The sequence below is a fragment of the Cinclus cinclus genome, chromosome Z, assembly GCF_963662255.1.
Source record: "Cinclus cinclus chromosome Z, bCinCin1.1, whole genome shotgun sequence".
Classification (NCBI taxonomy): domain Eukaryota; kingdom Metazoa; phylum Chordata; class Aves; order Passeriformes; family Cinclidae; genus Cinclus; species Cinclus cinclus.
The window spans coordinates 62,399,534-62,415,540 of NC_085084.1; the positions used below are offsets into that span (position 1 = coordinate 62,399,534).

The 16,007-nt window shown below is 40.7% G+C and overlaps 1 protein-coding gene and 1 pseudogene across 1 annotated transcript in view; both read right to left on the reverse strand.

Annotated features, from left to right (window-relative positions):
- Window positions 1-2,316: 2,316 nt before the first annotated feature.
- On the reverse strand, window positions 2,317-5,394 carry LOC134056990 (uncharacterized; annotated as a pseudogene).
- LHFPL2 (LHFPL tetraspan subfamily member 2) overlaps window positions 5,274-16,007 on the reverse strand; it is a 54,950-nt gene continuing 44,216 nt past the window's right edge. Inside the window, exon 3 of the mRNA XM_062512963.1 lies at window positions 5,274-5,702. Within this exon, the coding sequence (XP_062368947.1) occupies window positions 5,446-5,702 (257 nt within the window). The 3' untranslated portion in view covers window positions 5,274-5,445. The remainder of the gene's footprint in view (window positions 5,703-16,007) is intronic.

A 16,007-nucleotide genomic window follows, 5' to 3' on the forward strand; every position in this document is an offset into this window, starting at 1 on the left:
TCATGTTCATAGCCTAATTAAACACCTGTATGTCTGAGCTGTAGTCATTGCACACATGCCAAAGCATGGTTGCTGTTTTTCAGTGTTGTGCCTTCATTTTTTTTAAAGGTATGCATGATGTTCTTCTTACAGAGTGCATGATGTTTTTAAAAAAAATGCATATCCTGTATTGGGCAGTGAGGTGACACTTTTTGTCCAAGGTAAGAGAACAACTGGAAGTAGTCAGAATACAGAATCATGGAATCAATTAGGATGGAAAAACCTAAACTCTCCTGAGATCACTGACTTCAGCCTAAGACCTATGGGATTAAATTTGGCATTCTTTATCTTTTGCCTTGGTCTGATCCAAGGTAGTGATGCCACCACATCTGAGTGGTACCTCAAGCCCGTTACAAGATTTTGATTCCTATGCTCTCAGAATGTCAATGATAGGAAGATACTTCAAATAAAAGGTTGTAAACAAGCTTTCAGTGAATCACACATCAAGACAACATCTTTCTGTTTAACACTGATATAGTCTAACACTGATAATAGACATCCACTTTGTGATTGCTCCACTATGCTACACCGAGTTGGAACTTGGAGAGGAGAGTAAGCTACAAGAATATGGAAATCTGTAACAATACATACAGAGACTTGAACTTTCAGCTATTGCTATTTCCACTAACTTTACCGAAAAAGGAAGGTAATATTTTTAGCTGTTCAAATCAGTATTTTGTGATTTCTCGAAGCAGTATTTTATATTTGGAGCATAAGTGCTCTCTCTATGCCCGTTTTGAAATTCATAAATTGACTATAGTAGTGATGCATTCAGTGGCATCTGTCCCCTAACTTCCATCCCCTAACAAGTTTCTAAATGTTCCAAGTTCTAACCAAGAGCTACTTCTCTTCCCAAGAAGTTTAGGAACTGTTAGAAGTGTAATTAAACTACATGTGATTAATTATATATAAATTTAATAGAGGTGGACCATTGCAACTGATAAATAAGTGACATGCTTTCTTTTCTTTAAACTACTGAAAGCCTTGTTCCTGGTTCTGCTATAGACTGGCTTTGTTACCTTTCTCTAACGTTTGTCATGTCACACCTCAAGGCTAAAACACACTTTGGCAAACACCATTTAAAAAATCTGTGTATGATGAAGCAATATTTGTTTTACAACAGTTACTACCCTTTTTCAGGAAAAAGGAAATTCAGTGCTTTAGTTGCAAAATGAAACACATTTTGTCAGCTATATTCAATTAGAAAGTCTCTTTAATGCAACTGTATTGTATAACACATAGTTACATTTCAGATCACATACTTCTGATCAGTAAGCAATAATAAGTGTTTAAGTCAGATGGGAATCTTAAATACATAACTGGACTGGGATCATAAATGCTATTAAAGCTACAATTGAAGCTCAGTTAGGCTCAACTTGGCCAATATGCTTGTATTAAGGCAGTCAGACTCCTGATAAAATTCAAAAACTCACATTTAATTGAAATTTAGATTAAAAAGACATTAGGTACATCATTCATGCTAACAAATGTACATAGTGGTGAGTCAAGAACAGAAAAACAGTACCACAAATAAACCATGGCTCAAAACCTACTCTCGCTGGATCGCTGCAGCTGCTCTTCCTATACAGAGGAGTTATGAGTGTGTTGCTGCCATGCTCTGCTTTTGCTGGGCTCTGCGCTTTCCTTGAAGTGTAGGCACCAGTGCCCATGGCTTTTAAGGAAGGCCTGAACTCCTCTCCATTTACCAGTAGGATGTGGGAAACTTTGGGAGGGGTTAACAATGCAAAATGGAAATTATTTGGCTGAAAAAAAAGGAAATCTAATAATCCAGAGAACTTTATTGAATAAAATAGATACAAATGTGATAAAGGTGATATAGACAACCCAGAAATAGCTCAGTAGCAATGTTTTTTGCAGTGCCACTTTACAAATAAAGCACACTAAGAAACCTCGCTGAGCCTTTTCAGCTTTTAGAGTGTTAATGGCCAGAGGTGGAACCAGCTCCACACTGGAAGTGTCTGTATTCTGAGTTATTCAAATCAATCTAGAAGATATTTTTGTTAAATCTTCAAGCTGCTATTGCTACTGTTTTATTGATATTCAACATCAGCGATTTTATTGCATTACTCTACATCCACACCACCAGACTTCAGCCACTTCTTCCCTGGGAAGTCCCTTTTCAAATCACTTGTTTAAAAGCAAAAACTAAAGTAAAACAAAACAAAACAAAACAACAACCAAAAAAACCCCACAAAACCCATTCCTTGTATTGCACATCTCACACAAGTCTGTGTATATATATATATATATATGTGTATATATATATATATATATATATTTAAATATGCTACAATTTAAAAAAAGGTCTATGGCACTTTACTGAATATAAGTTTAAGAAGTTGAAACCACAGATGTTTGAAAAAATCTTCAATACCACAAAACAAAGTCAAACTGAACTAACTGGCACACAGGTTTTAAAGAATCCACAGCAAATTCCTCTAGATCCTATGCAGTGCATGTATATTAAGAAGCAGTTACACTCTGCAGCCCCTCTCATGAAATAATTAAATTAGCTTTAAGCTGATTTTTTTTCTTTCCCAAAGTGCCTTTGAAAGCTACTGCTGAGGTGAACTTCAGGAGCAATTTAAACAGCTGTGGAATTTAATGAGTGCACCCTGAACCTGAAAACCTCATCCAGGAAAAAAAAAATAAATCAGAATATATACCACCTTATGACTTGCTAGAAAAACAGAACCCTGAGAAAAGAAATTCTGATTATTTCTCCTCTGTATTTCTTCCCAGCCTGTCTTCTATCTGTGCTATGTGATGAACATGGATATTCTTGCAAGTTAATTAATTATGCTGTTGCAGAGCAAGCTGATAAAATATCAGCAACAAGCAGAAAAGCTGGGTCTTCTTGGTTATGAATGCAAACAAAAGCAAAATGTGCCATTGAAAATGTCTCTTTTGTACTTAAAAAACCCAAAACCAAACAAAATGTACTGTCAACATTTTTTAAGCATCATGTGGATCACAGCAGAGGTCAGCTAGTAACATGAATGAAGGTTGCTCAATGTTTACTTCTCAGCCAGAGCAGAGTATGCCCTCAACCTTTTTAAGAACTGACTTAATTCTGACTGATCAAGTGCTCAAGCCAAAGCAGCATTTTTTACCCTAATACTGTGTCAAGACTTGTTGGCAGTGGTGACCTGGACTTTGGATTGCTACCCACCTAAGGAAGCTAAAACTGTACATCTACTTAGCAGTTTGTTTTTAGCTGGTTTGTATGGTACTCGTACAACTGCCTGTCCCCTCTTTGCCAACTGCAGGGTCCCTGAGGGCAGGGCAGAGCTAAGCTGGTGGCCCAGGTTCAGTGTCTGCTCCAGCAGGGGCTCAGGAAGGATGCCTGAAAGAAGCCTTGCTGGACCCCAGGTACAAGCCCAGTGGATGTCCTTCAGGTGGGGGAATGTGTATGGGGCAAAGCCAACGAGACAAACACAGGTGTGGACTGGGTGTGTGGGCTGTGATTTTCACCCTCAGGCACCACTTCATACTAGTAGTTTTGCTTTATTAAAATCTTGATTTGTGCAGGCAGTTGTGCACACCTTAACTTTTGGAGGGGATTTAAATTCAATATTTTAAAGAACAGTGAGTTACCCATTTTAAAGTAGAAGATGGTAGATGTGGCTTGCAGGAGCAGGTGAACGCAAGAAGAGGCTAGGTTAAAACAATCCCTTTTTGATTACAGGCAGAAACTGACCTTGTTGGACTGCGTCACCTGTGCATCTGTCCAGCACGCAGGCTGCAAGTGCCATGGGCACAGAGGCACAGGCTGGGAGCTGCTCTGTGTCTCTGGTGGGCAGCAGGCACTGGATGGGGACCCCAGCTCCGTGACTGCTCAGCCATCCTCCAGGCTGCCCTCGGCCCGCCGTCAGGACTGCAGAACAGCTCTTGTGTTGTGCAATACATCAGCAGTGCCTTGAAAGCAGCTACCTACCTGGACAGTAACAGTGATTTTTTTAATAACTAATGGCACATTTTAAGGGACTGACCAGCAAAAGCAAGAATCTCTGCTCTGTGTAACAGTGAAGCAACACTGTCATTGGATGATGTTAAACTACCAAGAAATAAGAAAAGGAATCTAAAATTTGCCTAGTATTTCATTAGAACTACTTCTCGGATGAATTATCCCCAATGCTCCTATGGCACAGTTGCATCATTCCTTTGTTAAAATACCTTACAAACTTGGTATCAGAAGTAGTTCTAGTTAGTGAGGCAATACCACAAATAACACCAGCTGGCTTTGAGGAAAAAATGGAATTTGTGGCAAGGTCATTTGTGTTTAATTTCTGCTGATTTAGTTGGGAAAAGGTCTACTTCTACACACACAAACACAAAAAAGAAAAAAGAAAAAAAAAAAACAAAAAAGTTCCCCAGCCACATAGAATTTGCCAAGGCTTTCTGAAAAATTTAACTTCCCTAAAGGCTCCTGTGTGTCTGGGCCATGAGACAGACTCATCTCTGGACTGGGAATGACGTTTCACTGACAAGAGAAAAAGTAATACTGTTGAAATACAAAGGTACAATGCGACATCCACAGTTGTAGGAGAGGCTGCAGCCCAGGTAAGGCTGGTGCTGTGGGGAGCTGTTTGCTTGGGATTTCAGGTGTTTTCATAAAGGCTGTAGAAATATTTCAGTTTACCTGAATCAGGTGAGAGCCAGTCAAACAACAGCTTCTCTGTCTAGTCAGTGGAAACAGTATTTACCTGCTAAATAAGAAGTTGCACACACCTTGCACTCTGTTTTAAGAGAGAGAAACCTGTCAGAAACTTGACTTTCTAAATGCCTAAAGATTGGTGTAAACATCAGCTTTGGTTTCTCCAACAGAGAGTTAATATCCAAGAAGGCACTGTACTTCTAGGAAGTTCAGTACCAAAAAGCACCTCTGTGAAAATGGTACCAAACCAGGTGATGGTGAAGAAATATTCACCAGTGAGGGGAGCCCTTGGAAACAAAGCCTTATTAAAATAGGCTTCTCTTTTGCTTAAGAAAATAAAAAAATGTGCTGGCTTTTATTATTTTAAACCCAAATTCTTCAAAGTGACCAAGGTGGGTTTGACAATCCGATCAATCAGAATTTGTCAGTTTTAACAGCATTCCTGCTATATACATGTGATTACTCACATCCCCAGTCGGATTAATATATTCCACTGTGTCCTGATCACAGAATGAAACTAAAAATATCCCCAGGTATTTACATTCTGCTTTCTTGGATCCTTTCTCTGATCCTCATAGCCCAGCAAAGAAGAAAGACCCTTTCAGTAGTTCAGGGCTGGAATGCATGGGGCTCAATCACACAAATGTAAAAACAGGTAAATGGATCTGCTTGTCCAGTCAATGGAAAGCAGATAACGATCCAGGTGCTGGTATTTTTCCCCACTGGAATTAAAGGAGGCAGATGAGGTTTTTTCCTTCTTCTATTTCTTCTTGCACTTTGTCACTGGATGTGGCTATTTCAGCTTGCGCCGAGAAGACTGCACAGATGAATGTCAGAACAGTGCCGCCGATAGCTGTGTAGAAAGCCCAGCCCAAGGAGCAGTCTCCTAGTTTGTAAGCAGAAGCATAAGGTCCACAATAGCTTATCGCCTTCTGGCATCCCCAGCCTGCAGGGTAAAGTATTAAGCCTAAGATAAGGAAGAGCCCTAGAAATAAAAACAGAAAGAAGTTTAGCAAACTATCAGTTTAACACCAAATGCAGCACATCTAGTTATTTATGGTCACTAATACTCATGATTTACCAGGATTAGGAGAAACCCACCATCTCATCCATCCAACCTTCCTTTACTGATTGTTCCCTAGTATATGCCATGCAGTCTTTTAACTAAATTAAAAAAGCCACCCTGTGATTTATGTTGTGAAAGGCCTATTTTTTATGGTAATGGCCTAGGTCCTTATTTTAATCTCTGTACTGCTCCTCATCCTTTGCTCTAACACATCACTGCTGCAAATACATAGCATGCAAAATTTTACAGCATCTCCACCTATTGCTTATGCTTGCATTTCTCAAAACGTAGGAATACTTGCATCCACTTTTGATTTTGTATTTAGCTAGCCCTCATTGGCTTTATTTAGCTATTCATCATAAACATTTGCCTTTTTTCTTTTGGGTTTTGCCTACATTGATTTTCTTGCCTGGAAACAAACAAAAAACAACCAAAAAACCAAAACCGAAACAAAAAAACCCCAAAAAATAATAAAAAAAACCCCCACTCACACTTCTGCTTTTTTGGCCACATTAGGACACAGAAGAAAAATAATGCTGCCAGTTCACTAAGCTGCTCTCCTAATAGAGAGATTCTGGAGTCAGCCTCAACAAACAGAGCCAAGTATCCACAGCCAGTGCATATGTAACCCGGGGATCCTCCAAATAGGCTGCCTACTTCAGAAGGAAAACACTTTCCTAGTGATGGCAGGGGCAAAAGCCTCAACTTCCCATCTTGTTAAACAGCCCAAACACTTTGGTATGGCTTAGGCTAGAAATTAAAAGCTCAGACTAGTCGTTTTGCCCAAGGGATTTTCTCTCATATTCATAGTTATCTCTAAAAGACCATCTAAGCAGTGAAGAGCTTCATTAAGGAAATTGAAAGTCACATTGGTGTCCCTGCACACGTATCTTTGCACAAAGAAAGGAGATTTAATCAAAATGTCCAGCATGCTAGTGGCTGCAGTGCTTTCTTATAGGCACTAAAAAAAACACAAGGAATTAAACACATACCTCCCTCCTACACAGAATGCAGGAAGGAGCTAAACATAAGAACAGCTCACAGTATCAAAACTGCTTTGTGTTTGCCTTAAAAATTTACTTGGAAGAACTGGAGAATTATGAAAACCAGTTTTTGCTTAAATACAACCAGTTTATGCAGCACTTTACAGCTCTTTATTAAATCTGGTATCCTGATTAAATGGCTGCTAAAAGTGCTGTTACCTTCTAGAAGTAGGCTAGAAATTGTGCACTAAAAACAGTCTTTTTTTCTTTCCTATAAGCAAGAGATTACAAAGAACAGGTTTAAAGACTTGTTTACATATTCTTCCATTCAGTTAGATGAGCAGTTAGACTTCTCTGCAGTATGTTAGGATTCCTTAATTGTTTTTTTTAAAGAAATTCAGCCAGATGCATGAAATTTTCCTCACCAATAGTGATAATGTGGGTCCTAGCTAGTAAGCAGTTAATTTACACAAAACGCAAAACCCATCATCCAACTGTCTAAAATTAATGACTGTGAATGCCAGACATTTCACAAAACAAAGTCCTTCCTCCAGCGTTTTTCTAATGATGACACAACACCATGGGCATGAATGACCTAAATGTCATTACCCTTTGGGGCGGCAAAATCCATTAGTGAGTGATATCCGTTCTCTGTGAAGGGATTTCATCACTGCTTACATTTAAGAACCAATGACAAATTTTATGCAGTATTTCCTGGCTGGTTGGCCAAATCATTAAGTATAAAGTATTCCTTTATCTTGGACAGACCTGGATAAGCTGTGCATTCATCCTGCTGAGCCCTGCAGCTATTTCAGACTAAACACCAGCAGTTCCTTCTCCTCTATTCATCACTAGTTTCCTGTTCTGCACAACCCGGTATGATCACACTATGCATCTTTCTGACTGCACATTGGTATGGGCCAGTTGCTGCTCTCTAACCATCACAAGCTCTTTGGTAGGTAAAAGCCACTATGACTGAATTATGAAGTTGGATCTGAAATGCCAGCGTAGCTGCTGCCAACACAGAAGTTTTTTAAGTTTACCACTCCAGCATTCACAAATTTAGACAGCTCGTGTTTTAACAGCAAACCTGGCTTGTGGCTGAGTGTCACAAGCAAGACCAAGAAAACACATCCATCACTTTTTATCAAAACTACAGCACTGAGCAACTCCTGAAAGCTACTGGTTCATGGAATGTACACCCCAAGCTGTAAAGCCATTACCCAAAACTCAAGGTCTCAAAAGGCACAGCACTGCTGTCAAATGTAGTCACCAGGACTTTATTGGCTTACACCATTTTTTTTGACGTACAGAAAATTCCTGGATATATAAATCTAATGAATACTATAAAATGCCATAATGATAAACTTTATCTATTTTCTCAGAGATGAAAACAAAATCTGGAGGAAAGCCTTAACTATAGATTTGAATGAAGTCAGTATGTATCTGATTTCAGACAGCTAACTTTGTAACTCCTACACTGGACCAGCATAATAAAGATTAAAAAATTATAGTATTTTCACTACCAAATCTCCTTTCTACTATTCCATTTCAATGCAGACAGAAGGCATCTCATGAGACTCTTTGCACTATCTCTAATGAGAGATATACATCACAATAATTTATCACAATTTCTTATTTCATAAGTAACTGGTTCCTGCTTCACAGGAAAAGTAAATAAAGATGATTCCATTAAGTCAATTCAAAATACCCACAGGAGAAAGGCACTCCTTTGGTTCATGCTAACAGCAAATGGAGAGGCACAGGCCCCTCATCACAAATTCAGCTCAAAGCTCCAATATCCAGAGCAAAGGCTGAGGTGTGCAGGGTTCCTTCCTGACTCTCCTGATCCACCCAGAAAGGAGTGTTCAATTAAAGAGGAGCTTTGCCTCCTGCTACCCAGTATCTCAAAAGAGACAGTCACAGAGCCCATCTCAATGACTCCCACAGCTTGAACAAAACAGGCAGATGATGCTCCACCGCCCACTAATAATGCAAACCCCTGCCTAAAATAGAAGACAGCAAACCAAAGCACTTAACTGTTCAACTACTGCAGCCAGACACCCCTCAAAAAGAACCACCCCCTCTATTCCTGGGGTCATACAAAGCGACAAGGAAAAATAAACTATCTTCTGTCGACATTTTTTGTCTTGACACATATCTAGCAGGAGGACAGTAAATATTAATTATAGAGGTTTTTTTCTTAACAAATTGTATTTTGTTCATCCCTGTGTCTTTGAAGAGAAGCCAATACTCAAGAAAAAGAGAATAAAAATTAAGTGCTCTGTCTGAACAAGTTTGCTACAATTAATCTTTTCAGTTCTTCATGCTGCTGTACAATAAATGAGTTTTAATTCAACAGCAAAACTACCTGTAGAATTATTGCTGTTTGTTCACCCTGCTGGGAGAAACAAATTCACTCTGAAAACATTACAAGCTGTTTTCCACTGTGCTTCTCTATAGGCTTACAGAGCTTATGCTTGCACTGTTCTAGATTTAACCCCCTTCTCTGGGCACAGCTGCACTGATAAAACTGCAGCTTCTGCTCTATACATATTTCTGTTCCTACTTTTTAAACAGCACAATCCCACTAAAGATGCCTTTATGAGATTTTGATTTTTAGATTACTATATATCTCCTGATTACAACAGCCTATTAAGCGTCAGGCATTCTTTACTTAAATGGTGTAAAAGCCACCTCCTTTCTCCTAAAACACCAAAGCAAAACCTTACAACACACTGGAAACATCAATAACAATACAGCAGACTACATCACTATGCAAAAAATATTTCAGAAGACAGTTCATTAATGCTTTTCCTATAGGAGAAGAACATTTGCATTTGTGCACCAAGAAATTTTCCCCTTTTAAAGGCCTGCAGCTGCAGCAAGGTATTTCTCCTTCTGGTTTTCATACGCTGCAGCAGTGCAGCCAGGTCAACACTGTGGAAAACCAACAGACCAGGTTTTCATTGTGGGCATTTTATGCCACATTATGAACTGGGGTCAGATCTTAGGAAAACCGTTCTCCCCTGGAAGCAACCCTTGAGAGATGAGGTGGGGCAGAGGCTTGTTTGGCCAAATGAAGTCATGCTATTTAGTTTTGAAAGTCTCCTGTGCAACTGATGTTGTGCCATATTAAGCAAGAGCATATACTAACAAAGCCACTTTCCACTGCAAAGCCTGAAACTATCTACTCATTTCCTAGCAAAATAGTAAAAAAAGCTTTTTAAATACTGCTGAAGGAACAGGAAATTAAGCAGCTGTGATCAATGAGGCAGCATTGCAGCAGGCTCCTATGGAGCAGCACAACTGAGCAAGAGTTTAAGAGAGGAAAAGAAAAAGGGTAAAAAAGGTAAAAGCAGGGAGGGACTAGCTTTGCACTGCAGTGCAGGTGGGCTGCATCCCCAGTGGCACTGATCCTGATTGTTTTCATCTGCAAAACCACAGAAGATTGAGAATCAGTCCAAGGGCACTTCATCAGCCAGGCACCCTGCCTTTATTGCTCACATTTCCACACATGTCAACATACTACCTGAACCATTTCATGTGTTAAATTTCTGCAGAAATGTACTAGTGTAGCTTAAGCCAAGGAGGCTTTCCCATATGCAAATTTCTCCTGACAAACCCAGCAAGAATGCTACCATGTTATCACTTTTGATCACTTTGCCCCCTGACAGACAGGTGAAGGGACAGGCTCCGACTTGCCAGCTGTGCAACAAACACCTTCAGCCTGTGAAGTGATCCAGTAACACCATTTTAATCAGACGAGAGCTCCAGAGGTAGGCTCAGGCCTCCTGATGTGGTGCTTCTAGCACTCCATACTGGCAACAGGAAAAGTGTGGGATGCTGAATGGAGCACTGCCTACAGTACACAAGCAGATGTGTTTTGGGGCAAGTTGGAACATGGCTGTTGAGGGGGGAAGGTTTGCCAGCAGGCAGTGCACCGAGGCAAGTGCACACCTTCCTGCCTTCAATCGCTGCAGATGACTGCCCACATGTATAGATTTCAGTATACCTGGGATACCATAAGCTGAGGCAGGAGAACTTCTAGTTTAATACTACAACTACAGTGATGGCTCAAAACCTGCATGGATTTTTTTTCCCCTTTAAAATTGCCTCAGAGTACTGTAAGCACATATACTTACCAGATGAAAAAATATTTCCCTAATCACTGCCTTCCCCAAGCTGAGGAATAGGATAACATTCCTACTCTCATGTTTCTTTTCCCATGTATTATGCAAATTGGAGATACTTATTCCTAACCAAACCTATGCAAATATCTGATGACTTTAGTCCTGTTGCAATCTGGAAACAGAGATAGAAATACAGTGCAGGGGACTACTGGTGGAACACTCAACCATTGTATTTTACTACCCCCAAAAAAAAGCCATGAAATAACTCAGGTCATTAGCTCAGTGTGAGTAATTTGAGGGTTGTTTATTATATTGGTATGATCTTAATTTTAACTGCTTATTCTTTCCTGAAGTGAAGTGTGAGCCTGCAGACTGTTGCTTTTAAGAGAGGAGATGGTAAATTCACTATTAGTTTTTAATAATTTTTACCTATGTAGTGAGAGCACCCATGAGTTGGGAGGGATTAAAATGTGCAGGCTCAAAGTAAAATCAGTCCCAAGCCCTGAAATGATACTGCTGCCTGTTTGCTGGGTGTCACCTGTGTAAAGTCACCACACTCGGGGAACTCCCATGTCAATGGCTGTCAACCCAGCAACTAAGTCAAGATACAGCAACCTACAGGGGAAAAGCCAAATGTTTACAAGTTTTTGGCAGTACAGAGGTAAACAAAGTCTCTCCACTCATCAGACCATTGCTCAGGCACAGCCACCTCTCATATTTTTAGCTTTAAACCCAATAAAGTGAGTGTTTTTTAATCTAGGACAACCCAGTAACAGGCTCAGTCAATGCTCCTAAATGAGAAATTCAGTTGTGGGTGGTAAATTCAGGAGGTTCCTGAATCAGGGAAAGAAAGGCCATGTCAAATAATCTATTTATGAAAGAGAGGCAAATACCCAGTCTATTTCCTACCATTCACCAGAACCTTTTCCACTGCTGTTCCACCAGTGAGTGCTACTGCCTTCAAAACACTGATTGCTCATGCTGGACTAGCAGAAAGGGAATGAAATATTACTACAGTTCAGTAAGGGAGGCCAAAACAACAACCTCCCAGAGCTTAAACAGAGGTAAAAGGGCTGAAGGTCACCTTTTTCATGGCCTTATATTTCCTCAATACTGATCCTGTAGCACAAATAAAATCTCAGTTTGGGGCTGGGGGAGAGGAGCTGCAGAGGAACTAGGACTCAGACTGAGGGAAAAGGCAAATGGAGATGCAGGAAGGGGATAATTTCCTGTGGCTTCATGAGCTATGCAGTAGCAGAGTACAGGGCATCTGTACTGGGTAACAAAGCACAACTCAAATCCACTTTTTTCCTCACCACCACATCAGGAACACCAAAGATAAGAGCTAAGCAAAAGTTAGCCCCCTTCCTTGAAAGAGCTCCTTTCATCTTTTTTTTTTTGTGTTTGAGTGAGAACACAGCATTTGCTAAGTTTACATATTCTCCTTGTGTTTGCGTTCTATATACAAATAGTAGCATCTGTCTTGGCTCCAAGGTCTACAACCAAAAATCTGAAAGAAACAGAGGCTTTCTGCCCTCCTGATATCCCCATGGCCTCTTGGGGTCACCAGCACTCTTTCCCACAACACCAGGGCAGGGGTGTAAAGAAGTGCTCAGCATTTCACTTATACTGGGAGAAGTAAGAGACCTCAGTGTGTGCATGTGCCACAGTAGAATGTTTCTCAGTGGGTAACATGGGAGTCTCTCTCATACTAAGCACTGTTTGTTGGAAGGTATTTATTCTCATACCACGATAATCAACTACCAAATTCAATCACTAAAAACCTGAAATTCTTGTTTATTTTTCTATTTGTTTAAATCTGATGTGTGTCTGCTGGTTTCCAAGTGCCCACTTTGATAGTGCAGGAGATGAGTCGACCACTGAATCTAACAAAACACTGAAATCTTCATTTTATTTCTTTGAAGTTACTAATGGTCTCCCTCAGCCACAATACCAATTTAGCACTGAACTCAGTTTTCCTTCTCTGGCATATTCCAAGACAGCAGTCCTCTTTGCTTGAACTTTCATCAGCCAAGAGTGTATTAGATATCATGCTGGCATTGGGCCATATAGGTTACAGGAAGCACTATACCGCAGACAGCAAAAGCAGTTCAGTCTGTCAGGATTTCCATCAGAAATCCCTCTCCTCTCCCTTTTTTCTTTCTTCCCACCCCAAGAATTCAGAATTCTGGCATCAGAAAAGAAAAATTCTGAGCTGAATCCAAAGAGGAAATGTGCTTTTTGAAAAATGCATGCTCTGCGTTTTAGAAAGACAAACAAGAAGCTTCCTTGTCTTCAAGGGCAAAACCACTCCAGCTCTGCTCTCCTACTGCTTGGGCTCCCTGGCTGTGCCAGAGCTTCTATTGCCTGCGGGCAACGTTGGCTCACAAGGTGCTTTCTTCCTTATTCACCAGTTTGCCTTTTTCTCAGACAAAATAATGCCTTTGTCCAGCGTGATGCCACCTATAAACAAACATCGTAAACTACACTGCAACTACTGTAACCTTTTCTGTTATGTTCTGAATATGAAAAAAACTCTACAAGCCTCATGACTCTTCTACCACAGCTCGTGTTTCCTGCTTTTTCTCCCTTCTATGATGAAAGGCCTGGCTGACCTCCCACTTCCTCCCCAGCTTCCTCCTCCGCAACTCCCACTGGCCTCCTTAACTTCCAGCAGCCAGGAGTCTGCAGTTGCATGGCTACACACACTGTAAGCCCACCCCGAGTGGCTGGATCGTACTTCACCCACCCCCACAAGCAGTTCCAGATCCTGATCCCCTTCAGATGGTTCCTATCACACTCTGCTCAGGCCATCTTCCTAGTCACCCAGTCTCCCAAAATGAAAATGATGCCAAGTCAGTATAACAGGCTGAACAATTTCTCAGCTTAGGAGACGTAAAACAAAGACAGACTGTTACACACACAGCTGGTTTGAAACAGAATTTCAACTCTTCATTCTAGAAAGCTGCAGAGAAGTTTCCCTGCATTTGAAGGTAAAGTTGTAGTCCTGGAACTGAGTTATTGCCAAGGTACTGCAGCAGCTCCTGATGGAGGAACCCTCCAATATACCAAGAAGGGTAAAGGAGAAGACATGGACAGTCATAGAGAGAAATAATGAAAAGGGCAGAAGCAAGAATGCAGAAAAGCTCTTGAGATACCTGAAAAGAGAAAGTACTGTGGAAAAGCTACCATTGCTTGGGACTGAGCAGGGCAACTGTCAGGGGAAAAAAAAAAAAACAAACCTCTCAGACCTTGGAAAAGAAGAAGCTGAGTCATTCCTCAGCAATGCTGGAGGAGAAACTGCTGCGGTGACAGAGAGAGGCCCAAAGCTGAAGCATCTGGACCCAAGCAGACAGACTGCAACTAAGCACCCAAGGGAACTTAATGCTCTCTGGCCTGCCTGCAGCAGCCATGGAAAACACAAACCTCTGCTTTGGCTAACTGGACCTGTTAAAGATGCAACTGCCAGTGGCACAGCCAGCTAAGCCACATGACAGCAAAATGCAGCCATGCATTCACCTGAATAAACCAGAGACACTACTTGGTGTGCTGAGACACAGCTGGTCTTCAGACTGATGCAACCCAATTTTTACATGCTTTTTTTATGCACGCTTCTGTCAAGCCCCATTAGAACTAGGAGACAGTGGACTGTGAATAGAGGAAGAGATGAAAAAGGGTGACCCACAAGAGGCCTCTCAGATGAATCCATCAGTACCCTGGAAAGATTTTAGAGAAGAGGAACTATTTTTACCCTCTTTTGGTAAATGCTCCTGGCAAGGCAGCCCTGCTCCAGCACAGCAAAACAGCAACAAAAGAAACAGCTCCCAAACCCATCAGCCTTCCTGACATGTCAGCTCCATTTCCCACTGCTCTCCCCAAAGCCTTTCCAGGCACATGATGTAGAGTCCCCACAAAAAACCACAGGTGCTTGCCTAATTTCTGTGGTTGATTTAATATTGGTGCAGCTAATTTAGCTTCATCCCCCTGGTGTGCAGTCAGGGGGTTGCTGGCGCATTGTGGCTTAGCTGCAAGTCAGGCAGACACTGGCTGTGGGGAAGGGGTTGTATCTGCCCAGCCATGGAATAGGCCAAAAAAGGAAGCCAAGTTGCTGATTATGAACTTCATAAAGAAAACTCTCAGAAATGAAAGCCAAACTTGGTTTAGGCTCTGTCCTAAGATCTCTCCACCCTCCTTTGAGGCTAGGTTATGTTTGTATTATATTACTTAGCAACAAAGAGAAGTACACAAGCCCAAATAAGACTTGTAAAAACATGTGCAACTACACTATAGATATACCAAGGTATGTCAGTTCGGGATCACCAATTATTTACTTCCTATAGCTACATGATTACTGTGAAAGTTTACTTTGAATTTATTCCTGTCAGTTAGCATGTAATAACATTCTTCCTCCTCCAGCCTCTGTATTTCAAGTGATTCACAGACTAAAAGTAGAATACTCTCCCTAAAAAGACATACAAATGAAAGTCTGCCTGGCCTTCTTGCTGCTGGATAGTAATTATCTATTCAATTACAACTCTCCATTCTCTGCACTCTCTAATGCAGAGAAAAGGTGCTTATCCAGATGAAACAACTCGCAAACATCTCCAAAAGCAGGGCTATTGATTACGGTTTCTACAGCTACAGAATGAAGTCCAAAAGTAAAGTGGTAGAAGTTCTTCCTCTGTAACAAAGGAATTGCAGGAGTTTAAACAAGAGCCATATTTTCTTCCTTTATGGGTTTGTATTCTCATTTTCTGCCACAAAAATAATAATGAAAAAATCCCTATGGTCTAGATATGTGTATGGCTTCCTCCTGTCCTGATCTAAATAACAATTTGCATATTTTTCCAAGGGCCATAACAGAAGAGATGTTGCTTTCTGTTCTATAATTTAACCGTAGGCATCATCCACAACCAATCTTGCTAGAATGGAAAGATATATCCGGTGTCTGTTATTGTTCTGTCACGATAAATTCCAGGAATAAATTAGGTTGTTGCATGTTTTTAATTATATTAAATCTCTACTGAAAAGATATAGAGATTTTAAATGAGATTAAGTCTGCAAGATCCTGAGTTCCTGTAGATGACTCTACCATGTGTGCATCCCAT